This window comes from Pholis gunnellus (genome assembly GCF_910591455.1).
Source record: "Pholis gunnellus genome assembly, chromosome: 19".
NCBI classification, from domain to species: Eukaryota; Metazoa; Chordata; class Actinopteri; order Perciformes; family Pholidae; genus Pholis; species Pholis gunnellus.
The window spans coordinates 8,942,036-8,968,689 of NC_136546.1; the positions used below are offsets into that span (position 1 = coordinate 8,942,036).

At 42.7% G+C, this 26,654-nt stretch overlaps 2 protein-coding genes across 2 annotated transcripts; one reads left to right on the plus strand and one right to left on the minus strand.

Annotated features, from left to right (window-relative positions):
- Positions 1 to 197: 197 nt before the first annotated feature.
- fntb (farnesyltransferase, CAAX box, subunit beta) lies at positions 198 to 13,166 on the minus strand. Its single transcript, XM_079180592.1, has 12 exons — positions 12,998 to 13,166; positions 11,218 to 11,282; positions 8,603 to 8,675; positions 8,126 to 8,217; positions 6,687 to 6,833; positions 6,258 to 6,341; positions 4,932 to 5,018; positions 4,690 to 4,819; positions 3,120 to 3,252; positions 2,490 to 2,601; positions 2,230 to 2,344; positions 198 to 829 (listed from the first exon to the last, which is right to left on the minus strand). Exons 1-12 carry the CDS (start codon positions 13,094 to 13,096, stop codon positions 689 to 691), a joined length of 1,278 nt encoding a protein of 425 aa, XP_079036718.1. The 5' UTR covers positions 13,097 to 13,166; the 3' UTR covers positions 198 to 688.
- A 1,872-nt stretch (positions 13,167 to 15,038) lies between these two features.
- Positions 15,039 to 25,254, plus strand: rab15 (RAB15, member RAS oncogene family; the record flags this gene model as incomplete). The annotated part of the gene is made up of 7 exons (XM_079180603.1): positions 15,039 to 15,162; positions 21,901 to 21,961; positions 22,850 to 22,910; positions 23,536 to 23,613; positions 24,197 to 24,286; positions 24,759 to 24,824; positions 25,093 to 25,254. The coding sequence occupies 7 exons, from the start codon at positions 15,039 to 15,041 to the stop codon at positions 25,252 to 25,254; spliced, it is 642 nt and encodes a 213-aa protein (XP_079036729.1).
- Positions 25,255 to 26,654: the final 1,400 nt, after the last annotated feature.

Here is a 26,654-nt window from a genome sequence, read left to right on the forward strand (position 1 = left end):
CTCACACTGACCTCAAAAAAGACAAATGTTTTAATTTTTAATTCAGTGAGCAGATTCTGTTCTGCACGTTTGGTTTAAATGGAGCAGTTCCCCAAAGCCACTCGTCTGGAAACCAACGTCGAAAAGATAAGTTAAGATATTGGGAAGTTTGACAGAATTAGATTTTTTCAAAGCAAAAACAAACGGTTCAGTTCAGGAAATTGTTTTATTAAGAAATTATGGAAAATAAAAAGGATCTAGTAGATGCACTGAATCTTTTATTTTGTTGAACTACAAATAATCAAATTTAAATATACTGAAGCTTAAAATACTGGAGTCAGTTAAGTTTTTTTCAAAAGATATTTAAATAGATTTTCTTTTTAACGGTCGACCGTTAAGTCGTAAAGCATTTAATAACACCATGAAAAGTTCTATACAAAGGTTTATTAACTGAGGTCAAACTCAACGTTTCACTTTTATTTTCAGGCAATGAAAACATTCGGCATCGCAAGCAAAAATCCAGCTAAATGCTAAACTGCCCCCACACACATACACACACAGCTGTTGACCTTTTACTCAGGAAAACTCCTAAAGTCCAGCCCTCACTTCTACTGACGGTCCACCGTCTGAAGGTTTTTGGGGGCTCGTCTACGTGAGCCCCGCCTGCTGTTTTGAGTCAGTTAGCCGCTTCACACGCAGCGGCGACTAACTAGGACTGACGGTCACTTGATCTGGAGGCAGCGGCGGGGTCCGACACTCCGTCATCGTCTGGGACAGGCAGCCGGTGAAAGTGCTGCAGGGCCTTGGCCACCTTCTCCGGACAAATGTTGTAAACTGGATGAGTTGGAGCCTGCGAGACAGAACGAGGGGACAAATAAAACTCAAGCTGTACCATAACGTCTTCTGTTTGCTCCTATTCATGATCCGTTTCTTTGGCTCAAAAGTGGCCTCATTTTCCAGCAGCTTTATCTCATCAGGCTGGAGTGTAATTACAGTTTGAGTATTACTCACAATGTACGTCTTTAATTACAGTACAGTGTAAACTGTTCACCATCCACGGAGACGTTTCATTGACTTCTTCAGAATGAAGCTAGTCTGCCAAAAACTAATTTCTTTAAACGGTGCACTGTATTTATAGTTTGTGGTAAGGGGACACAACATTGCAACGCCGCCTCAAAACTTTCCAGAGTTGAATCAACACGTCTCTGATGAGTTTTTAAAAAAAAAAAGAAAGAAGATAATGCTCACACTTCTATTGAATATGTGATAAACCCACTGCTGTTACTGGTTGGCTCCTGGATTCTGTATTATAATCTAAAGAGATGATATATGTATGTCTGGGGGGGGGGGGGTGCAGGCTTACTGTCATTGCCAGGAATACAACAGGAAACCAACACCACTGACATCTTAAAGTAAAACCACATGCCCTCTCACAACCAACAACCCTGTCAGTGCGTCGCCTTTCTCATTTGCATAAACATGTACCCCGATCAGGAAGTGAAGTCACGCACTGAAAATGAAAGGCATGCATTCAAAGGTGCATAATGAGGAACCGCGTCATGCTCTCTTGACTCAATCCATTTTGAAAAATGCTTTTGCATACCTCAAATAAATGGCAGATTAAAAAAAAAAATCAAAAAATGTACAACACGGTGAGACAATAAAAGGGTGAATTAGAGGCAAAATGAGCAGCTGAGACTTTTTAAAAAGGCGTCGAGTTAATTTAATTTGGAATAATTTCTTTATATTTTAAGGACGTGCAGATTAGACTCTGTTATTGCAACCATTACATCTTCTAAACATATCAAGCTGTTTGGTGATAAAGAAGTCTACGAGGAGCTGGACTAATATGATTATGAATTTTGGGCCACTGTGATCACTTTTCCTGGTGAAGATCAACGTGAACACTTTTTTGAAAGAAGAACTCTGCAAAAAGAAAGTCAGCCCAGCAGTTCAACAATCACCACATTATTCCAACACGATCCATTTCTATATAAAATAGTAACTTAAAAGGGACAGTGTGTAACATTTGGGGGGGGGGGGTTTTGTAGGCAGATATTGATTAGAATATTCATAACTGCCGATATCTTCAGCAGTTACCGAGGTCTAATTTATTTCTATGAAAACAAATCCATTCCTGATAGTGAATAATCCACTTCTGAATAAATTCCACCCTGGTTCAGGCGTTTCCCCCCCCCCCCCCTCCCTCCCTCCCTCCCTCCCTCCCCCCCAGCCGCGCTGCAGTCTCACCAATCTGTTCTCCTCCTTGCCGAGGATCATCTCATGATGGAGGTCCACGTTTCCAAAGTGCTGCGCTATGGAGAGGCCGCTCAGGCAGTAACACGTGTGGTAGAAATCTCTGGATCTGGACACACGAGGACACGATGCCGGACAGCGTAAAAGGATGTGTGTGAGAAAAGAACAACATGTGAATCACATTGTGGAGAGCTAACACCAACCCTTAATGTGTGTGTGTGTGTGTGTGTGTGTCCAGATGGTGCAGTACTGACTTGCCAGGCTTATCCAGAAGGCCCCCTGTTGGGTTCTGACAGCACAGGAGGAGGTACTCCTGCAAGGCCTGCTGCTCGAACATCCACCGCTGCCGACTCAGCTCCGATTCTCCTGCACAGACACAATTCAGCCAGACTCAACACTACTCTGTTACTCTGATGCCCACAAACACGACACGTGTATTTTCTACTGTACGATGCACTTTCTGAGCAGTGCTTGCTACAAGTACACCTCGTTTACAGTCAAATGTGATGATCAGTGTCTTTAAAAAAAAACATGACCATGTCCTTTTTGGGGAGCAGAAACCGGTAAATCTGGAAATGACCAGCCCATAATTACCTCAACAACATCGGTTCAGTGTAGCAACAGTAAACACAAGTCGGCAAAGAGAGACGCACTACGGGAGGCCTCCGTGTGTACACTACACTGAACACCGGCATAAGGAGGTTTTCTTGGTTTATTGTGAGCAAAAATCTCATTTTGTTATTGATTTTGAGTTGACTCTCAGGAGAGAAATCCTGTTTATTTTCCACTTTTTTTTAATAAGCAAGGGTTACATTTGTAGCTATACTTTTTCTAGAGTCCGGTCCGTGTGTTTTCAGACTTTGCTATGACCAGAGACACAGTACCTCCTTTGAATAAGGCTCTGTGGAGTAGCGGCAGGAGTCCAGCCTGCCAGAAAGAGTAGCAGCCGTCCACCAGTTTGTTACAGCGGCCCTGGAAGCCTCCTTCGAATCGCATCTGTCTGCTGACCACCCACCGCTGAGGAGCACACGCGACAAACACACACTTTAAACAATCGCACAGTGAACCACGTAGGAATGAATGCTTTCAACTTCACCAGTTACTCAGCTGTAACATGCAAATATCCAAATGTTCTAGCTTTTACAGACAGGCCGATCACTCATTGGCCCGGCTGCACGGTGGGAACTATGCTGCTCTGTTTTCTCCTCTCTGTACCTGACGGGCGACATGTAATATTGTTCTCGGCAATGCCGGTGAAATTTCCCATATTTCAAATGAAGCACCGGGCGTTTGTTTAATGAAAGCGGGGGCGTTCGCCTCGTCATTCACAGGTTTTTGAAAGTAAATTAAATTCTCTCAAGGGACGAAACTGGAGCCGTTTCATGCAGCGTGACTCATCCCGCTTCACTCGATTAAAAAAAAAAAAGCTTCTTTTGTTTTTGTTCACACCCACTCAAATGCTGCATGACTGTACGTCACCTAAACTGGTTGGGACTTCCAGGGAAGAGAGGATACTTCAGAGGGCGGGCTCTGTTAACCGGCCGGGTGTCGAGTGGATGCAACGTCACAAAGCTGTGAGCTCTTTGAGGAGGGGGGGGGGGGGGGGGACCAGCGTGTAGACTTTAGTGGCATCTAGCAGTGAGATCGCAGATTGCAACAAAAATGAATGCTGAAGATACAAACGGCTCACTTTGAGGCAACGAGAACAACCATTCTTAGTTTCAGGTGATTACACACCGAAGAAAACGTTGATACGAGTTTTATATTCTCTATAAATCCCCCTAAAATCCTACAAAAGTGTTCCTGAACGATGACTAAAAAGAAACCAACGCAGCCAACACAAGCTGTTCAATTAACCCTTTAGCTTCCGTGTCATTAGGCCCGAGGCCTGCTGCAGAGTCCCTGCACAACGACACTCAGGCCAAACCAAAGCTCCAGGGCTGCGGTTCTGCCCTCTTACTTCTCTGGAAGCCGGCACATGACGAGAGAGAATTACCCTGAAGGGATCAACGCAGCATCCCGATGGAAACTTTGACTTCCAATATGCCAAGAGCCTGGCGGCAACATAAACAAACAATGAACGCCTACAGCTACGTCTCTAAAAGGTTCTGCAAGACGGGAGATGTTGGATCTAAGCTGCGGGACAAACCCTTTTCTAAATAAGCAAAATAAATACCAAAGCGCTGCACTATGTCAGCACAGAATGGGTCTCCAGCTGGCTTTATCAGACCGCCTCTGGGTTATAACATTGTATTCTTCTTTAATCACAGCTGTGTGTTATCTGCTTGAGCAGCCTGCAGAAGGGATATTGCTTCAGCACATCGATCTTATTTCGGTAGCGTCTGAGCCCAGTAGCCCCTCAGGTTCTCCTGTTTGATGCCATTTTAAATACTCATTTGTTTTTTGATGAATAAGCAAAGAAAACGGGCCCAAAAGGTGATGGGAGCTCCTCACCAGCAACGCCTTGAGGTCCAGCATGTGCTCTTTGCCCAGGATGACGAGTGCAGCCGTGCCACAGAAGGTGTAGCCGCCGTGGGCCTCCAGACCCGGCACTCCGCTCAGACCTCCTTCCCAGTTCTGACAACTGGAGGCCAAAGGAAACGAAACCACACGGGTGAGAAAAACACATTCCCCGGGTTTACGGAGGAACAGCTCTCTGATACACTCAACAATAGAGCCGCTGTGGTGGGCTGTACCTGAGGATCCAGTTGGGCGTGTCCTCAAACAGTTTGGGAATGAGGATGTTTGTGAGCGACGCCACGGAAGCGGCACAATAAGCACTCCTATAAAGACGGGAAAAACACAGGCTGATATGGATCAAGAGAGGGAGAGAGAGAGAGCAGGAAGTCTGCTCTTCCTACACTTGCACGTCATCATCCACATTTTGTTATTGTTAGACTGCCAGCAGGCCGAATACGAACATCTTTTTTTTTATGTGTGTAATCTGTCATCCTGGCCTTTTAACTTATATCTTTATTATAAGACTCCTTGAAGGCACCAGAAACGACAGTGAGTTTATCCAACAAGTCTCGTCCGTCTGTCCAAAGACTGACAGCTTATTCCTGCGAGCATGACCAGTGGTAACCTGGAAACACGCCTCTGAGCATGCTCAGTGACGTGGAGCTTCTCTCCAGAGATCAGGAATACAGTCGAGTTCTTTCAAAAATAAAAGACACTGGTCATTTTAGCCGAGTATCAGACTTCGCTAGCAGGACACATTCAGGGCCATGAAACGAAATATACACTTGTGTTATCTGAACTCAGACGATGCTCGTTAGTCCGATTCATTCATTGCTGGTTTTGGTATTTCATAATATGAATATCACCGGACCTGTCCTTAAATGTTCAGTGGGTTTGAGCAAATCCTGCTAAAACGAGGCTGTTTATTCATAGTTCTTGATCGGTTACGATAACTGTTTTTTGGGGTTTTTTTTACAGAACAGCGACAGATGAGCAAACCCGTCTGAGAAGAAAAGAGTTTCAACAATACAGAATGACGGCAGAACATTAACTGGTTGGCAGCAGATAACAGAGTGAAACAGTAACTTTGGCTTTTGAAGTTCTCTGTTGAAACCGAGGACGATACCTCAAAGCTGCTTAATAAACAAAATAAAAAATCCAACACCACACAGAGCAGATTCAAAGAGAGACACACACACACACACAGACACACACACACACGCACACACACATGCATACATACACACACACACACACACACACACACACACTTACGCAAGAGAGCTGTGGGTATTTCTCCTCTTTTATCAACAACAAAGGGGAACACAAAGCAAAGAGAGATAAAAAAGGGAGACATACTTTTAAAAAAAATGTCCTACTTTTTCGGTGAAAACACCAAATGTGCCGCCTGCCGCGCTGCAAAAACTCAAGAAGGAATAACATTGTGGATCCCAAACGTGCTCCTAATTGTGACGGAGACTCTGGTGATGTATGGATCTTCCTGTGTGGTGCGGGAAACAAACAAAAGACAACAGAGGGTGGAGGAGGTAGCGCTCTCTCACCTGACATCCACCTCTCCTCCGACGTGCATCACAAACGAGCCATCTGGCTGCTTCACCGACATCAGGAACTCTAACAGCTTCTCCCTGGAGACGGCCGATGTACGGAGACACGAAGAGCAGGAGGGGAGGCGAGAGAAACATCAAAGGGGGGGGGAGAGAGGGGGAGGGGACGTTGTAAATACTGCACATTATTTTATCAGCCAGAAGTTCAGATTGTTATAGACTAACGGCGTTTGTCAGAGTCTCAGATTATACTTTTTGTCCTACCGTCTTGACACTAAGCTGCATTTTCACATTACAATATCAACATAGGAAGCATCCAGACAAGTATGAAGGAGTCTTCTATCAAAACAATCACCTAGCTATTGGCCACTAAGTCTATTTGAAACTTTTCGGAGTTCTGTAACGTTGCGCTGCGGGACGCCGTACCTGTCTATAACATTAAAGGCCTCCTCTGTGCCGATGATGCAGAGGGCGTTGACGGCAGCGTAGGTGGGCGCGAGGTGGGCGTGTTGTCCCGGTCCTCCGGAGAAACCGCCTGCAGCGCTCTGACAGCGAGACAGAAACTGACACACGCTGGAGAGAAGAAGACCAAGAAGTTAAAGACCGAAGAGTTGTTTGAATCCTACATACACAGACACACAGACGCTGTAATGGACAGTTGAATGTCACTCTACTCATATTTTAATATCAAATAACGGAGGATGTTTAAGTGCTTCTTACATATTTAATTACTGCTTTTTTTTTGTCACACATGAAAACACGATAGCGGTTTCGATCCACGAGAACTGCGCTGGAAGGAGAAGCCTACATTAACCCTTTGCCAACCAGTCCGCCCGGTGTCGATACTGACCTGAGAACAGTGAACATTTCATGGGACAGAGAAAGCAATCTGCTGTAGGTTACATTGTTATGAATCCTGTGTTCCTGTGTGTGTTCCTGTGTGTGTGTTCGTGTTCCTGTGTGTGTGTGTGTGTGTGTGTGTGTGTTCCTGTGTGTGTGTGTGTGTGTGAGAGAGAGAACGTTACATTGGCGCTGGGCAGTGCCAGCCGGTGTGTTGGCACGACCTCGCGGTAATAATGAGTGTGTGGGTTGGCAGCTTGGCATCGCTACTCGCTACGGGGTTTGCCGAGTGTTACTTCCGACTGGCCAGTAATTTAATCAGACGACAATAAAAGCAACACTGATTTGAAGTTACAGCTGCATAGACTCGTCTGAGATAACGCACACTCGCGTCGTCACAAAGATAACGATGACTGGAGGAAAAAAACCTGAATTCCTTCTCACATCAACGTCACTACTGATTTAAGTGGGTGCTTGATTACAGACGAGAATTAAGATATTTATCGAAACTACAAAGGCAAGAAATTATTTAACGGCACAACCCTCACTAATATTAATGTACAAAATAAATTGACTACTGCTCGTTATATGATCATTTAAGGGTTTATTTTATTCCAGTAAAAATGTCTTTTAACACCTTGGAGCCATGTTGGAAATAACTGTCACCTTAACTTCCCTTGGATTGGTGTAAATATTGTGTCTTATAATCCCATGTGGGTAGAGAATTCACATTACATCACTTGTAATATATATATACTTATATTATATGACACAATAAGCCTACAGCTATTGTTGCCATTAAGACAGTTTGTGTGCAGCTGCTTCAGTTAATTATCGGCAATCTTTCGTTGCAGCTACATTTGCTCTGCTCTAGTAATTATGAGAGCTGTGTAATAAATAAAACAAAGTCTTTGGCAGTGCCCCTCGGTAGGAGTCTCGTTGTAGAGTGTGTGGTACTGTGTGTGGTAATGTGTGTGGTACTGTGTGTGTGGTACTGTGTGTGGTACTGTGTGTGTGTGACTCACTCTGAGGCGACGGCAGCAGGAATGGGCTCCTCTAGTAACTCCAGACTGTGAAGAATCCAGAAGCAAAGCCACGGTCTGCTAGCATCCAGACACTACCCGGACATAGACACACAGCACACACAGCACACACAGCACATAATCAGATGGGCATCAGATGACCAATTACAGCAGTACACGAGATAGTGAGATCAGTCAGACGGAGACGACAGTAAACAGAGCAGCAGAGGCCCAGCCTTCAGGAGGAAAACGATAAAAGACGCAGAGAAATAATCACACCACTTATTTTCACTGTTTACAATCAAAACAATACAGTAGTTTGACGTCGTTTGTGCTCTTTTTATTTTATATTTATATATATATATATATATATATATATATATATATATATATATAAAATATGACTCGGATTGTAATTTCCATTGCCGATATGGCTGCAAGATGGCCGTGACAGATGTTTACTCCCGTGTGGTACCGTACCTCATAAGCATCCGATAGGTGACGTAAGCCCTTCTTGAGATATTGGTAGTGTTGTTCCCGCAACAATGTTGGCCTGAAGACCAAACACAGGACAGAAGCAGCGATTAGAAAAAAAAAAAGAGCAGCAGCATGGAAGTAAATGTCAAAAACAGACCTCTGAGAAACAGAAACACTCATTTCACAGCCTTTGTAGAGAGGCGGGTTCTTGGCCACACATTCTGAATATCAAGCGATACCTCAAGTCACAACACAACATTCAGTCGGTTGTCCACCAGGTAATCTTCACATGTAAGGCTTTCCTTTTTATATTGTGTGAATATTTTTAAAAAACAAAACTTGAAAACTATTCCACAAAATCTGAGAGAAGCAGAATAATACAACCATTTCCGCAGGTGTCAGCATTTCTTGTATTTATCCGTCTATATCTTTTGGCTCCTCGGCTTTTTACTTTCTATTAGCAGGAAAATATTCTGGTCTGTCCTCATTAAGAACAACCAAGAAAAAAGGAACATAAAACCCAATTCAAAAGATACTGCAATGCAGAATATTACATTGCTTTGTATATTCTTGTTGTTTTTTTGTGAGTTTTGTGCATTCGCATAAAAGGTCCATCCAGGGACTGAAACAGGAAACTAGCTTGGGCTCCTAATGCTGCGGCATGTTGCATTAGTACTTGATTTAAACGGTACGGTATCGTAGCACCAAATAATGAAATCAATAAATGTACATTTCCTGAAAATGTGATTACAAATGTAATACAAGTTTCACTTATAATGCACCAGTAATGTAATAAACACACCAGTGTTTGACAGCATGTGTGTCAGTGAGTCAAAGACAGTTGACCCTCCCACCCGGTCCCATTCACCGCCTGCCCTTTTCACGCACCGTTTGCTGGGACGATTGTAATTACTTGCTCTACCTTTAAAAGGGTTAGTCACAGCTCGCTGGCCAGGGATTCATAGCTGCGATCCTGCAACACGACAACAAATCGGAAGAGAGAACAAGACCGGCGCTCAGCAGCTAAAAGCCAGTCCGCCCACCCCGGCTGTGCCCCGTCAGAGACCATAATTTCACCGTCAAATTCAGCAGAACTAACATTTAAAACAGGAGAGAGAGAGAAAGAGCAAATACTGCCTGAGGCTAAACAATAAATACGTCCAACCCTCTCAACTTTATTCCACGTTGTTTCGGGGCGCGGTTGTGTCCTCGGTTGTGTTTCTGGTTTCAGGAGAAGTTTACGTTCTACTGTCACACACACACACACACACACACACACACACGTTAGACTTTTAAAACACATTGTGTCTGACTCTGCTAAATGAGTCAGGAGCTGTAACGGGGGCTGATTTTAGGTTGAATTAAAAAGCTTCAGTAAAACAAAAAGGAGAGATTTTCTCCACTGAAGTGATCCATGGCAGTGTGAAGAAGTCCAATATAAAATATAAAGGCTGTTACTCTTCACCTCTCTCTACTAAATACCACTGTCACATTACAAAATAATCATAATTACAAGGTGCTTTGTTTTGTACGATTTTTAACAGAAATCAATATTTGATCTGGCAGATGTGGGTGGAAAAATATTACTTATCAGCATCAACTCCAAAAGACAAACCCCCCACTTCAGCACATTTCTGATTAAACCGCTAAAACGATGGCGAGCAACCCGGCCAGAACATAACCCGACGCCGGGTCTCCTTCCTTTCGTGCGAGACGACTTCTCGTTAGAACGAAAAGATGCTGTGTTGAACTCGAGAGTTCAGCCCAAAAAAACAGGTGATCGCTACTAAATAAATGCGTGAATACCGCTCCATTAGTTTCTCTTGTAGAGCATCTCCTCATCGGCTGCTACAGCCGTGACATTCAGGTCCGTGCAGTTGTCATAGAAATGAGATGAGTCACCCCCATTAAGAGGGGACTGATGATCAGCTGACAGCAAAGTGTGTGTGGGCTGATCGACACACCTTTTAGACAACATGCATCTCCCTGCGGCCATCTCTACAGGCAAACAGCAGGCGGTAGTGGTCCCAAACAGCCACAGCCAATGAGCAGAAGTCTCTCCTAATGGCGGTAAATGTATTTCGACAGCATTACAAGTCCTATGAACAGGTGATCATCGTTGCTCATATTGCATGATATGCTGAGATCATATGTCACACAGTCACATGTCTGAAGCCCAACTTTCCTCTGTGTACATATAGGTTATGCAGATCCACTCATCTTTTGATTTGGCGTTGCACTCCTAGAGGATTCTCAAACTCCTGGTGGACCGCTTTAAAACGGATGCACCTTTTTAAACGAAGCAATATTTTATTAATTTATGCTGAATATTTAGGATTTTAAATACTTTTCCAGTGGTACACTGGTTTAGATCTTTTGTATAATGCATACATTGAATCAGATTAAAACAACTTGGACCTAAAATGAACAGAAATGATTCACTATGATGTCATGTAGCTTGGGCACAAGTTTTATTACAGAAGGATTTATCTTCAGACAACGCTGTGTGTAAAGGTCAAGGTGAACAAGGGGGGGAAATAATCTGAGAAAAAACTCAAAACTCTTCAGACCCAACCACTGCCTGTGCCGCACACATACCGTTCTCTCTGCATACTTACTGCGGTAGGCTGTGTATTTGCTTGTAAACACTGATGACTTCTTCAATGCTGCGCTCCACTTTTTCCTAGTGAAAAAGAAAAAAAAAGGGGCAGAAGAGAGGAGCGCGTTAACACCAACAGTCATGACGAAGGTCGTTTGTGAGCTCGAGAAATACCAACAACGAAATAGTGAGCCGGAAATTTCAGTGGAACTGTCGCAGGCAGAGAGAGCCGGCTGAAAATCATTGGATTTAGCCTTTTCCTTATCGTGCAGGTGCAGATGCTTCTATGTTGCCAAGAGGTGAACCAGTCCTAAGAGGAGCCACTGGATCTAGCCTTGGGCCAGGCTTTGTCTCTGTTGTTGTGGATGACATTGAAGAGTTGTGGGGAGAACCAAGGACTGTATCCGTTTGTATTTATTTATTATAAAAAGGGGCATGTCTGCCAGCAATACCACTTAAAAATGTGACACGCTAAGAGTATTCAGGCACTGTGCTTTTAATTTATTAGAGATGTCAGAGATCCGGTCCGGGTTAAGATCGCCATTATCAATGACTCAGAGGAGGCATTCAGTGTCCAGAGCTTTGCAATGTGTCACATGCATATCCCAACTAAGACTTATGTCCAACATAACGTGTTCATGTTTCTTGAGCTCTGAGCAAAAGATGATTTTGTGGACAGAGAGGCAGCCTTGGGATCTTAAGGCGAAGGCCACGTTGTTTCATATAACAAAACTTGGTTATAGTCGATATTTGGGAGCAGGCCTCTGATGTTTAAATGTAACAGACCGAGCCCTCCTGATGTGGCTTAAAGCCACGAGGTGTTTCAAGTGTAACATGCTCATTAGAGGTAGCAAAGGGAGAATTTGCAGAGTTGAACCTCGTGAACAACGGAACGGAAGCGCGGGGAACCAATTAGGCCGACAGAAGCGGGACCGGCCAGAGCGAGCGGACCACGGAGCGGGAGACGTCGTAGGAGTGATGTGGCGACCTGTTAGCGGAGCACTTGGGTGGGTGACAGAGAACACAATGTTGGCTTCAAGTAGTTGTGCTTCCAAACTATTTGGATGTATGCCATTGCCTCTAAATAACTGTGTTCCCAGAAGAGCACAGTTATTTAAGACACTGTGGGTGTGGGGCAGGTTCATTACAGACAGGTGTGCAGAGACAGCGTCCTGCTGAAACACAGCCACAGGGGACTGAGTCCGACAATGACATGACCACCTGACCACACCGCTTGTAGCGTTACATGAACATGCAACTTGATGGAAATTAAGTTAACCTCAGCACTTGAACATTACTTCAAAATCTCAATGTCGACAAACATGCATTGTCCCCTATGAATAAAAAAGTAATATGCCGATTACAATAAATCTGTGTATTGTCGCTATTCTCTCTGGGGTCTCTTAATTAAGTGGGCCGTGATTGAATTCAACCACACTAACTCAAGACCATAACACATCTAATTGACTTGGAGCTTCTCCTCTGAGTCTCGTTAATGTACATGGACCGTCGTCTCAGGCTTAGCCAACAGCTAATTTAATTAATACCTAATCTCATTAAGGTAACATTACAATGCTAGCTAACTAAAAGTTCTAGTTTGCTAACTAGCTAGCTAACGGGACGCTAACAAGTATCGATCACTCTTCTAATCTGTGAGATTATTCGTGGCAATAGGAACCAAAGTGTGTGAGAGTTGAATTTTCTGTCACTTTTCCAGACGCGCCTCCATCCAGACTGGCCAGCAGCAGTGTTAGCATTAGCCACATTACCTAACGCAGCTAATCTGTGCCTGCGCTCACCTGCTCCACTGAAGTCACAGTTTCCACCTCGTCATCCACAAACTTTTCTGCGGAATGACACTCATTGAAGCACCGCAAAGGCGTCGGAAACCCGTCCATGGTGATCGTGGGACCCGTTGGCTGCAAGGGGTGTGGGACGTGTAGCGATGCCGCTAGTTTTGTAGTTCGCTCAGTTTGGCTCTGCTCACTTCCTGCTGGGGTTGGAGTGGGCGGAAGCTGCGCGCACACCCGCTACGGCGTCTCCAAGGGATCAAACGTCTCTCATTCACTGATACCCGACTCATACACACAGCCTCGTGTAAACGTGTTCGACGTGAGGTGTATAATAAAATATGGGTTAACGAGTATGTTAATGACTGTGTACATGTTGTATTTAATCGGTGTTATGTCACCGACGTCGAAAGAAGCCTGTCCACCGCGCGCTTTATTTCTACCGTTAATCTGTTTTGCATCAACAAAACAATACCGGAAGTGGTTTGACTTTGCCTTCAAAAAAATATATTCAAAAGTCTTTAGAGCTAATTTCCTGCAAAAACTTAGCAAACAAACAAAATATGTTTTACAAATGCCCTGCAATTCACTAACAAACAGTGTGGTTTGTAAATAAGCATTAACAAACCAATGCATTTTGTTTTGCAAATACAAAACTAACCTATAAACATAATTCTAATGCATCAGAAAGAAATATGTCCTGTAAGTATAAAAAATATATGTCCTTCAAAAACAAAACGTATTACATAACATTTGGCACCATAATCATCACAGTTTGCACACTGAGTCGATGTTTGAGATGTGGTTTGATTCATAGGAAGCACACACACACACACACACGCACACAACTATGTGCAGGGTGCAAGAGGGTTTGGCTGCCAGCTGAGATAAAGCTAGAACACTATCTGATGTTGGAGAGAGCGTGTACTGAATAGTAATAAAAATGTGAGACAGCAACAGTAGCCTACCAAATCTCGAGGTCCCATCTTGTAGAGGGGCCCTCAGTCAAATTCTAATTATAAGGCTTTTACTATGCTACTATACACTGTGCTTCCATTGTGTAATTTAATAAATAAATTGATAGTCGTGTTGATCAGTTGGATGCAAAGTACAGATGCTGCAATTAAACATTGTGTCAAAAGCGGATGATATGTAGGCCTACAATAAGCAGATGTAACAAAAATATGCTGTGACCTTTATCAACTAGAATAGATATGAGAAATGGGACATAGTCAAGATAAGATAAAATAAGATAATCCTTTATTAGTCCTGCAGCGGGGAAATTTACAGGATTACAGCAGCATAGTGGATAGTGCAAACAAGAGACATAGTAAAAACAAGATCAAAACAAGTATTATAAATATGTAATAAACAGTAAAGAATATTAACTAAGTAAGTAAGTAAGTTATCATTTGAATGAATAAAGTACCGCTTAGATACTGGTAGACATGTAAATTACCAAATATAGGCATATACATTAAATTCACAGATGCAATGAACATATTGCCAGCTCATTGCCACACTCTGCGCGCCACATTATGTAAATAAAATATGTGAATATGTGCATGCTCTTCTCCCACAATTAAAACCTCTGAATAGGGTAAAACGTTTACATGTTTAATATTGCAAATGATAATCATGAAGTTATATCTTCATAAGGATTACTTCGGGAAAGAAATACGTCGTGCTGTTACTGAATTTGCTACCAAAACATTTATCCAATCCTCTTTTGTGCCACAGAATTAAAATGTTCTCAAGAACCCAAGGCTTTTATGCTGGAAAGCACCGCCGGAAGTCTCCTTTCCTCATCGGGTCTTACTTGACAATGGTCCACCGCACCCACTGGAAGCTGGAGGCTGCATGGGAAGCCGGAGCATCCCTGTTTAGTCACCCACCGACCCAGCGTCACTGAACAAAAAGAAGCGTCGCCAAAAGCCTCATGTTGACCATTTGAGCAGACATGGGATGCGGGCGGGGAGGGATCGGTCATCCATCACTGAGTTAGCTGACTGGGGCTTTTCTTTTTTTATTCAACACTACATCCAACACCATGGCTAAGCAGTACGATGTGCTCTTCCGACTCCTGCTCCTCGGAGATTCTGGGGTTGGGAAAACATGTTTGTTATGCAGATTCACGGACAACGAATTTCACCCGTCTCACATCTCCACCATCGGTAAGACTCTGCTTTACCACCAGGAGTTATTATTTTAATTGTATGAATCACTTGCGTTAATTAACAACCCCGTTCGTTTGCACGGTCTTTTAAAAAAAAAACGTTTTCTGTTGATGTCGTTTGCGCATCACCCTTTCTTTGTGGTCATTGAATTATCTGTTTAAATTCCACTGAATAGATTTGATGCGTATATTATTGAGGTTTTGTCTAGATTCAAACAGAGTAGTGTATTCACACGGAATAAAGAGTGTTAACTATAAGATCAGCGTGATTGCATTGGTTGGGGTAGCTCTGAGGAGGAGGGTCCAACACTTAGCAGCCATGCATATGAGTTTACCAACTATCAGCACTTGGCACTGCCAGTGCAACCATGTGCCATAAAAAAAAAATAACAGCAAAGGGACACTTTTCATAATTGGGAATATGTTGCGTTTTGCATCTGACCAAACTGGCCTCTGGGTCTGTTCGGGGGCTCCTGATCAAAATGATTGACAGTTTTATTTCAGTGCGTTGTAATAAGCAGAATTAGTACAACCTCATGTTCAGTTTCACTGTAATCATTATACAAAAAAAGACAAAGTCAAATTATTTGGCGTGATGTTTGTAAAAATCATTATTGATGAACCCCTGATTCAGACTCAAGTCCTTCCTGCTAAACCATTATGAAACAAATATATGACTTGAGTGGATTCGTCAGAAAATGAACCCGCAACCAAATTTTGACAATTGGTTTAACGATTTAAGTTTGTTTTCAAGAAAAACATTTGATGTTTTATGACGTTGCATTGACCAAATGACTAATCTAAAAAGGAAAACAAATGCCGCTCCTCTTTCTTTAAATTCAGAGTGTATATAGAGCAAACCAACACCTCTTCCTACCTTTGGTCATGGATTTGCCACGTACCCGAAGATGACTATTGACTCAGCAAAGCTGAGCCGGCCTCTCTCCTCATAGTTAATATGGGCTGTATGTGCAGTCTGTTTCCCTCCATAGTTAGGATTCAGAGCATGACAGGCGCATTACCGGGCTTCACTTTGAGGTGATGGAAATAAGGATGTACAGTAAGCCGTTGTTTTTATTTTTAATCTGCTACAGTTGTGTCTCTTATCTCTTCTTCTGTGGCAACTGGGCGGCCGTGTGTGTGTATGCTTGTGGGTGTGTTTAGTTAATAGAGACGTTTTCTCCCAGTAAGCTCCTTTATTCTTTGCGGCAACACCTACTTTATGACATTACAGTAATTGGATGAAAGGTGCAATACAGATATCCATGTGAGAAGTTGACGTCAGGGAATGTTCTTCCTGGTTTTGATGGATAGCTGACTTTTTGTTGAAAAGATATGTTGTCTGAATAAGGTCAAGGGAATAAATCATGAAGCTGGCGGTCAGGCTGGGATTTGCAGACAGATGTTGCCCGAAAAAAGCTGCAAGAAAAAGGCTGTGGTTATACATTTTACATTTGAACATAATAATTGAACCCACTAATGTGTTTGCGTGGATGCTTTTATGGCGAATTCAAAGCCTTTCTGATGTTCAAGCTCTCAGTGAACTCCTGCAAACACCCTGCATCCACAGCATGAGGCTCAAACTCAAGTTTTAGACTCTTCTGCCTCGTCACACTGCACTTAAAAGGCTTTTTTATCTGCTCCAACCAGTAATGATATATGCTCATAACGCTTACTTCGACCGAAGACCGCTATTTCAAGTCGTGCACCTGTATGGTGCTCTACAGGACACTTCCTCCCAGTAGAGTCGCGTTCATTAAATTGCAAGCCTGTCTGCACGTAGTGATCTGTTTGTGCTTTTGTTGCAGCGTAAGCGCTCACGAGGCAATGGAGTCCAGATGTTGGCATTCGGCCGAATAGTTGTGGGTAGCAGACTGTAACGGACGTGTGATAGTTCAAGCTCCTCTCCTCAGACTAAACAAGCCCAACAAAGTCCAACGAGACAGAGAGATCATAAGCGACCACCATCAGTGCTCTCCTGCGGAGGATCAATAAATAATTTCCTAACCTTCATGGTCACAGAGGGATATAAATTCTCTCCCATGTCCCCCTCACGGGTAGCTCCATAATTCATCAGTTTCTGTTACAGTCCACTTGCTCAGTTTTTGCTCTTAATTATCTCGAGAACTGCTGGGACATCTCACCCATAGGGGGGGTTGATTCAAGTTTATCCATAAATATCAGAGGATGAAAAGAGTCTTATTCAGCACCTCCTGCAGTTATGGATGAAAATAAACCCAAACAATTCATACGCTGAGCAAACAGGGTGATGATGTATATGGCTCCCTCTCAGCCACAAGAACGTCATTTCAGATCATCACGCCAAACTCAGAAAAACCTTTTCTCTATGGAAAGGGTCTGTTTGAAGCACATTATCCTCTAAAATATTATTGGATGCTGTAGCATCAAGGTTTTGCTTCATTTGCAACTAAGGTGCTCGGCTCAAACTATGACAGCACAAGGTTGTCCACTCTTTCCAGGGTTGTTTGTGTCCTGGGCTATAATCTAGCATTTTGAGAGTTTTATGTTCCTTTCGCGTTTATGTTAAACGCAGCTTTCTCGCGGCCTGTACGGATTTTTTTGCATTCTACCACAGGTCAATGGGTCAGCTTTTTAAATTGATATGGTAAATAGTCTTTACAGGCGTATTCAGACTATCAAAGAATTTCCCACACAAAAGAGAGTCGAACCCACAGAGCGAGACCTGCATGCAAAGCCACCATTGTTGATCCACCAAGGCCCTTTGACAATAAATAGGATACTCTGAAATATAGATAACATTAAATACACCTGGCTATACGTAGGATTATTCCAGAATCGTTGGCAGCAGGTTTTCTGATGATACACCCTCACTCATGCAAGTATCAGAGACTTCATTTTAACAGGTCACTCTGTTAAGACTTCCATCTGGGCCAGAGAGTGCTCATATCTCTGGCAAAGAGCAGCTGTAGAGATGATTTATTAATGCTGTTCAGTCACTCTGCCGGGTTTAATCTTCCTCACCTTTACCTCGGCGGTGTCGTCGCCGGACTCCTCGAAGGCTCCTGGCTGTCACAACGCCTATGAAGTGCGAGCCCAGCCCCTGCCCTATATCACCGCTCAATAAGCAGCTGTCCTCCTGGTTGTGATCCCAGTGGTGTTGTGGTCTCGGTCTGGTCAAACACTTAGTCATTAGTCTAAAGGGCTGGGCATTTGGGACACAGCCACCACACATCTCATAAAGAGTTATCAAAGAAATCAGCTGTCTTAGCCTTGACTTCCTCCTGGCTTTCTAGAAACATAAATGGCGTGATCTCACGTTTCCTCTCATCTGCTATGCTTTTAAATCAATCTTTAAAGGTGTGCACAGTGCAGGACGTCTTACAGCTGATAAATCAGGTCTTTGTTAGACATATCTTTGGCCTTTCTGTACTGACTGGCTCATCAGTCAGGCTCAAGTAAAGCCTCAAGTTTGTATGTTGTATGTTTTCCCCCCTTAGTTTTCACTTTGTGTGATTCTTTGGGAAGAGATTCAGGCATTATTTTTGAATAACAAGCACGTGGCGACTCCTCTGGTTGCCAAACGTGTATGAGAAAATGACCCTCACTTGATTTATAACCTCAGTAAACATTGTACACATGAGTTCATACAGGAGGTCAATACAAGGCTTAACTATTCAGTCCAGGTTGATCACAAGTTTTTCACTTGACAAAGAAGTTTGTCCCTTGTCCTGCTGTGCCCTAAAGACAGCAGCTGTTGACAGCTGTTGGCTGTCCTCTGCTAGTAATGATAGTCATGGATGACAGGAACATTCCCCAGTAAATTGGTGTCAGTGACAGAGCATCCGTCCGTCCATCCATTAGTGAGCCTGTCGCCATCACCTACAGCACACTGGCATGTGTCACCGCCTAATCCGTCTTGTATCGTGGAACACAGTCCTCCTGCTAATTTGTCAAGTCAATTTTGGGTGTGTACCCATTAGTTTTTACATGGCTTTCACACTGCTGATTGTGGAAGGCTGCCACGTTGAATTAACTGACGTCTCTTCTTGCACGTTGTGCTTGTCTCCATTGTCACAGTTCCCTCTGAAGAGGAGAGGGACGAATGAGGTTTTTTCTCAAGCAAGCCTTTGTGATTTATTAATTAAAGCCAATACGACTGACATATTTCTTAAACTTGGCACTTTGAACTTCCGCCAGTGTGAGGTGTAAGGTTTGGTTTGCAGTGAAAGTACATTTAAGTGTTTAGTTTGAGAGGAGTTTGTTACCTTGCAGACCCGTCTAAGTGATTCCAGATAGTGGCACCATAACACGGAAAGCTGCTTTTGAATGAAACATTTTTGGCAAACACACACACACACACACACACCTCTAATCTTTCCTGTAACAGTAACATTTAGGACTTTCTACACAAATTCTCATGCAGTTTGAGAAATTGTGCAGCAAGTGGGACTTCTGCTGTTGTGATGGGAACACGCAGAACAATTTAAATATCAAACCTCTAATAAAGAGACATGTTTGTATACCTCCATAGCAGCCTGTTGGGTCGGTCATTGTTTGCACTATGGTTAGGAGCACCTGGTTCTATAAAAGAGCCTCATTTTGCTCGACTGCTATAAAACAATGCGGAGCAATCAGACGGGTGCCCATACAACCTTATTTGTTTAACAGCAGGAAGCAGACAATGTGGGCTGTAGTGCTTTATTTTTTGTAAATATAACTGAAAAGACGCTCATTATGGCGACTTGCTGCTTTTTATTTATCCTCATAAGACTTGCCTGTGGAGTCATCTTGATTTATTTCTTAAATTTGCAGATTTGGTCCACCCCCTTGTTGTAGACACACACTGTACAGCTGAAGAATCCTTTAGTCCATATCTGCATTTTCTATTTAAAGCATGTTGCTTGCGTGGATGCCATCTGACTGGAGCTTTACACACCGCTAATACAGCTGGACAGTGACGCAGGAAGACTCTTCGTCGGCCTCTTTTTCATGATCTCGTCTCAAGCCTCGGCCAAAGCAAGCCACTGATTATTATGCTGACCTTTCACTTAGTCTGAATGCTCTCGAGTCAAAGGCAAAGGCCGCCTCACGACTTAAATGAGTGTCGAGTCGGTGCAGCTCCAGCCTCCGCGGAGTCTCCCCTTGACTCCAGCTCCTTTTGAACAAACACTAAAACCAACCAGGCCAGCCTGTAGCTCATCTGTCAGCTGTTTCTGCAGAAACGCAGCTATAAAACAAACACAAACGGCAGTTCTGATGGGAATCGATTGGACTCAAGTCGGTCTTTCTCTGAGGGCGATGCCGGCTTGTGACACATGGGTGCTGAGTGTCAGGTTAATTGGGATGAACTGCTAATTGATTTCTCAGGGATTAGTGTTTGTCTATAGAAGCCTGTGGTTTTGCTTTTTAACGACTTGGATGCATTAGTCTGAGGAGACCGTCATGGAGAAAAGACAAGATCTAAAGAATTCAGTAGAGGCAGAGTTAATGGTCAAACTGATATATTTTATTTATTTATGAGTGTCTCTCATGAAGACGAATATGTTTTATTATTGCTAATGTTTATTATAGTTGGTAACTATACTGTTGAGGAGAACACGGTCATGTCATCGGTATGGAAGGATGATGATACAATGGAGCCCTGCATGGCCAAAGAAATATAAAAGGTTAAACATAAGTCTAACCTTTTCAGCAAAATGCTGCTTTAAAAAGCAGAACTTTAGAGTTAAAAGTGCTGCTGTTGGTTGAAAACTACACTGAGGTTTTTAAGGCCGATTTGGATATTATATTCTGATCTGATGTTTTATTTTATTTTATTATTTTACTAATATCTCGAAGTTTGATTGTTTAGAGGTGACTAAAAAGGATTACGAATTCTCCACCAGAATGACATACCTGGCAGTGTAGAGAAGACTTGACACAACAAGGCAAAGCCATTTACCAAACAAATCATTTAAAACTTGAATTATTATTTTAACGTAATAAATGATGCAGAGTTTGGTTTGTGTGCCGAGAAAGATCTCTCAGAGAAGTGGGGATGTGCTGCACGAATTGTACTTGTTATAATATAAATTGTAGGATTATGTAGTATAGAGACTTAAAATGTTCAATGGTCTTTTGACAAAATACGTTTCTGGGTTTAGTAATCAACATATGGATTTACATTTAGTTATAAAAGCATTAAAACACTTCAGCATCAGCCCAAACTAATAAGCATTTGCAACCTCTCTTCAGGTATATTAATATCTCTTCTGGCCTTGAAATGAACACAAGATGAGTCTTGATAGAAATAAGAAATTGGCGCTGCTGCCTGTGATTTTCTGTCTATACACTATATCACACTCGACCATCTGAAATAGATCAAAGATCCCTGAAGCGAGCGTGACCCCCTCCCCATCTCATCTCAGCTCTGCTCTCATCTCCTCCTCTGTGTTGTTTTTTGCCCTTCTCCCTTATTCCAACTCCTGTGTGATCGATGCAGAGAACTGAACTGAACGAGGACTCGGCTCGCTGCATCATTAGCCCAATCTCCTAACAGGCTGATTATACAGGCGTGACGTTAATCCTCCCTATGATGTTACAAAGCTGCAGCAGATGCCGCTGACCCTCTGTCTGTAAAAGACACGGCGGGTTCATTGATTTCAGTCAACTACTGAGTGCAAGGCCTTTTGAGAAGACCCAGAACATTTAGTCTGAATACATTTAGACTCTGTGAATGTTATGTTTCCCTTACCGTATCTTTCCTCTCTTACAGGAGTCGACTTCAAAATGAAGACACTAGTAATAGATGGTATCAAAGTACGGATACAGATATGGTAAGACAGTGGCATAGGATGCCTCGCTGGAAGGCCTTGTGCAGGAGATTAACAAAATGTTGGTAGATATTACACAACAGTAGCTCTGATCGAGGGGATATTTTTCATTTGTAAGTATGCCGTCACTATCAGGATCATGTTCAGGGCTGTAGCTACCATTGCCAACACTGCTTTTCTTTTGCTGCCTGGAGGAATTTTAAACTCTACAATGACAAACTTTCCTATTGATAGTATTTTGCAAACTGATTCCAGTACTTTTAGACTGTGTGTGTTTACATTTAACTACTTTTTAGGTGAATAAAATAATAGTACTTTCATGCAGGAGACTGGAGTTCGTGTCACGCCACGGACCTGCTACTAGCGTTAGCTTCATTAAACTGTGGGCTTTTCCTGAATTCTATTATAATGTCTTTGTCAGGCAATGATAGATGAAGAGGTGAATTTGAGCATGCTCACTGCTGACAATGCTTACGTTTCGATGTTTAGCAGGTGAGCTTCACCAAGTTCAACATTCAATTTAGCCTGTTAGCATGCTAACGTTTGCTCATCTAAACTAAACTAAAACACAGTACTGAGGCCGATGGGAACGTCATTAGTTTTGGTCATGAACCATTTGACCATTAGCTGTCGAGATATCTCAGTCTGGACCAAAAGACGACAATGCCATCCCTAAAGCCCCGCCGCTAGCATGGCTAAACGAACCACTTCAACAAGATACAGGCTTTACATTGGACAGTGACAAGAACATCTAAATACTTAAACATTTTAGGTGTCAGGTCAATTTCAGACCTTAGTATTTCTATAAAATCCTGCCTACCTACCTGATCATGTTGTGATATTATAATCTGTGTGTGTGTTCACGTTCATATATGCTTGTTGTCTTTCCAGGGACACTGCAGGCCAAGAAAGATACCAGACCATCACTAAGCAGTACTACAGACGAGCACAGGTAGCTGACCTCTACTCTAGTGAAACATTGTTACTACAGGGTAGCGAAACAAATTGAAATCAAATTCATTTCTGACATTAGATTAGTTAGAGCTACAAGATGTTGATATATGCCTCATACCTGGCACCGCTTCAGGTGCTTTAATGAACCATTTAGATGCTTTTAAAGGGAGCTCTCATGGATCAAAGTTGCTACATAGCCGCTTTAAAAGGATGTTGGGAGAAGCTCTCCAGGCCAAACACAACCACCTCCACGCTGACATTGTTGTATGAATGTTGCATTTGCTTTTGGCTGTTAAATAGGTCAAACTGGCACAAATCGAATTGTCCATTTACCAGAAACTGGTAATGAAATTATGTCCGGTTCCTGTTTTGTGTTACAAAAATGCCACTGGCACTGGCAGGATGGACCAGTGGCTTACAATACAAAATACATTGTTGGAAGAGGCTTCCAACTTTCTAAGTGGTGGTCTGGTTTCTATACAGTATTGATTTTTCCACATATATTGATTTTTTTAAATGCTGCTTTTAAGTATCAAGAAACCGAGAACCCTTTTAAGCATGCTTTAAAATGCACCGTTTCTCGTCTGTTTAAAAAAAAAAAAATCCTTTCAAATCCTCTTCAGGGAATCTTCCTGGTGTATGACATCACGAGTGAGCGATCCTTCCAGCACATCATGAAGTGGGCCAGTGATGTGGATGAGGTGAGTCACAGAGATTGGGGATTTACGATCAACAGGCAGCAGAAAAGGCAGCAACTACTTACTGTGCAGAGGCCTCAGCTTGACAAAGAACAGCTGCCTGAAACGGTCTGATAAAAACCAAATGCTTTGGCCTGACAGATTACGCTCTGCTATGTTGATCTTCCATCTTTATTTTCAAATATCTGTCGTCATATATTTTGTGTAGTCATCGGAAGGAGAACCTTTTTTTCCTCTCGCGGTCACATTTTTCTATCAGCTTCAAAGGCTTCAGGAAGCAATCTTGTCTGCCTTGTCGTTTCCCAGATGATTTTATTCTATTAATTTAGTCATGATGGACCTAATTTCCTCTATGGGTCTGTCTGAATATACACTCTGTTGATCTTGGCACACTTCCAGCTTACTTTTAATCTAGGTCTCATTTCCTGAGCGCTGTGTTTTCTCTCCTCTGCATTCTCTTGACATTTGAAATCTCTCTCGCTCTCTCTATCTTTCTCTCTCTCTCTCTCTCTCTCTCTCTCTCTCTCCCTATCTCTTTCATTTTGTTTTCTTTATTCCTTTATATTCACACGACAAACCCCTGCAGTACGCTCCCGAGAAGGTCCGGAAGATCCTCGTAGGGAACAAGTCGGATGAGGTGGACAAGAGGCAGGTGGCCACCGAGCAAGGTATCAAGGTGGGTCAATCACTGGCTCTGTTACATAATGGAGTGTTAGATCCTTGGCGTGGTTGGAAAAACAATTAGTTTTTGAAGTTAAATTAGTTCACTGAAAGCTTGAAGCCATTAGGTGCAGTTTGAGTTCTATAAATGTCAAAATGATGCCCTCCAGCACCTCTAAAGCTCACGCATTAACACATTATACCTTGTTTATTTAGATCTGCAAATGGAAGACAATTTCATGTTTTAGACAGAAGTTATGTGCTGTTACAAACGACAGTTCATCCATACTGGTGCAGTGCCCGATCAAAGAACCTCAAGAACCGCTCATCCAAACAACTTCACTCAGTCGATCGGGTGAATGCTTGTCGAGAAAATCGAAGCCAGCAGATCTCACTGCACCTGTGCGAAAGGAAATAACGTGTCGGTTGTCTCTGCTTCTAATTAAAAAAAGACCAAAGTGAATGTGTCACTGTTGTCTATCTTGCAGCTGGCCAAGGCTTACGGAATGGACTTCTTTGAGACAAGTGCCTTCACCAACCAAAATATAACAGAGGTGAGGTGATCTGAACTCACGACATGTTATGACCACGTACGGAGTAGGAACACGATCAATGCAATGCATGCAGTCATGGCTGTATAATAGGAGGAAATGACTTGATCAGATTTGATTAAATTCAATGTCATTGCACTGAGACGATGAATTTGAAGGACTTTAACTCACAACCCTTGTGTCAGTCTTCTAACCACTGAGTCATAAGGCCTTACCTTGAATAATGACTGCATCTTATCTCTCTCAACCTGTGTCTGTGTTTCCCTCCAAGACTTTCACACGATTGGCTGAACAGGTGCTGGCAGCCAATAAAAAGGACCTGGATCTTCTCCGGATGTCTGCTAATGACGAGATTAATCTTGCCGCTCTGGAGGAAGAGGAAGGACTCTGTGACAGTGCGGCGGGCGATCAAGGCAAAGGCTGCTGGTGTTAAAGAAACAATTAAAATCGAATAGTCTGTTATCACCAGACACTTTGCACACTCTAGGCAAAATGGGTTTATTTTTGTCGTTAGTTGGAACAAAGAGGAACACTGAGCTGCAATTTTTTAAACCAACCATGTTCCTCCGTGTCACGTGCCAAAAATGCCAACGAGCCATTTGAGAGCAGTTTCAAGGACAAAGGTGGAAACATTTTGCCTCAGAGTGCCAAGTGTGTGGTGGATTAACCAACTGAAGGTCCAAATGTCAAGGTTTCCCTCAGTGGGACAGAATGTTCATTGTCTAAAAGCACTAATTCCTGCTCAGTTCAGTGTGTCCTGGATGGAACCAAATACAAATCCATGTCCTCTACCAATTCTGCAATTGACATACAGTTGAAAGGACTTAACACAAAGATAAGATTGTATCATCGTTTCTTACAGAATTTGTACAGTGTTCAGATGTATACGATTTGGGAATGACTTGGAATCGTCCACCACTGACTTGAAACTTTTCACAACGTTGTATTTCACATTGTTTTCCGAGCGCTGTCTCTTATATTCATCATAGGGCCGCTTGCCTTGCAAATCAACAATGTGATTGATTCCATTTGGCCTTCATCCGCCGCTTCAGTGTTTTCCTTTTATGTGGGAATCGGCGCCGCTGCACACACAGCCTTCAGCCTTTCTACTGTTGAATGCATTAGATGTAGTGTGAGCATTTGACCACAAGAGGGTGCTACGTGCATTGTGAAAACAACACACACGCTGGAGAGTTGTCCTGTGTTAAATTATGATGTTTTGACCTCTTTTTCCTTGTGTGTTTGTTTTTGGTTGTAGTTGCACTTGCAATGACTACCTTTTAATGCGATGAAAGGATTCTAAATATATGCAGCAATTTTATTCTTTCCTTTTATTGCTTTTATGCAAATATTGGCTAAGTAAATACGTTTTGCCGCTTGCATTATCATCCATGTAAGACCACACATACACTCTGATGATAATGACGCCTGTACAAGTCGTTGACTGAGGGAAATATTGAGAGCAAAATTATTCAATTTCCCTGTAGCAAAACTGAAGATATTTTTCATTTTATAGTCTTTGTTTATTCCAGAAAATAGCATATGGCACAGAGAGTTTGATAACTGCTCATTGCATTGTACATACCAGGTTTTTCAAAGCATTGTAGATTGGTAGAATCATGATGGTACGACATTAATTTATTGTATTATTAGAGGGCTGTATAAAAAAGTCCACAGTGATATTCTGGTCCGAAATATTCCCTCTGTGAAGATAATAATGTCTTGGTCATTCTGTAGTTTTCTCGCTGTTTTGTACAGAGTCCAGTAGAGATGCCAGTTACCCCCCCCACACTTCAAAAGGGGACAAGCGAGGGTTTTGCATGCGATCCGCTC

Coding starts and splice junctions, on each gene's coding strand:
- fntb (XM_079180592.1), bottom strand. CDS start 13,096: ATGGACGGGTTTCCGACGCCTTTGCGGTGCTTCAATGAGTGTCATTCC. Junction 11,283..12,997: donor CTGTGACTTCAGTGGAGCAG/GTGAGCGCAGGC, acceptor CTTTTTCACTAG/GAAAAAGTGGAGCGCAGCAT. Junction 8,676..11,217: donor CAAATACACAGCCTACCGCA/GTAAGTATGCAG, acceptor TTTGGTCTTCAG/GCCAACATTGTTGCGGGAAC.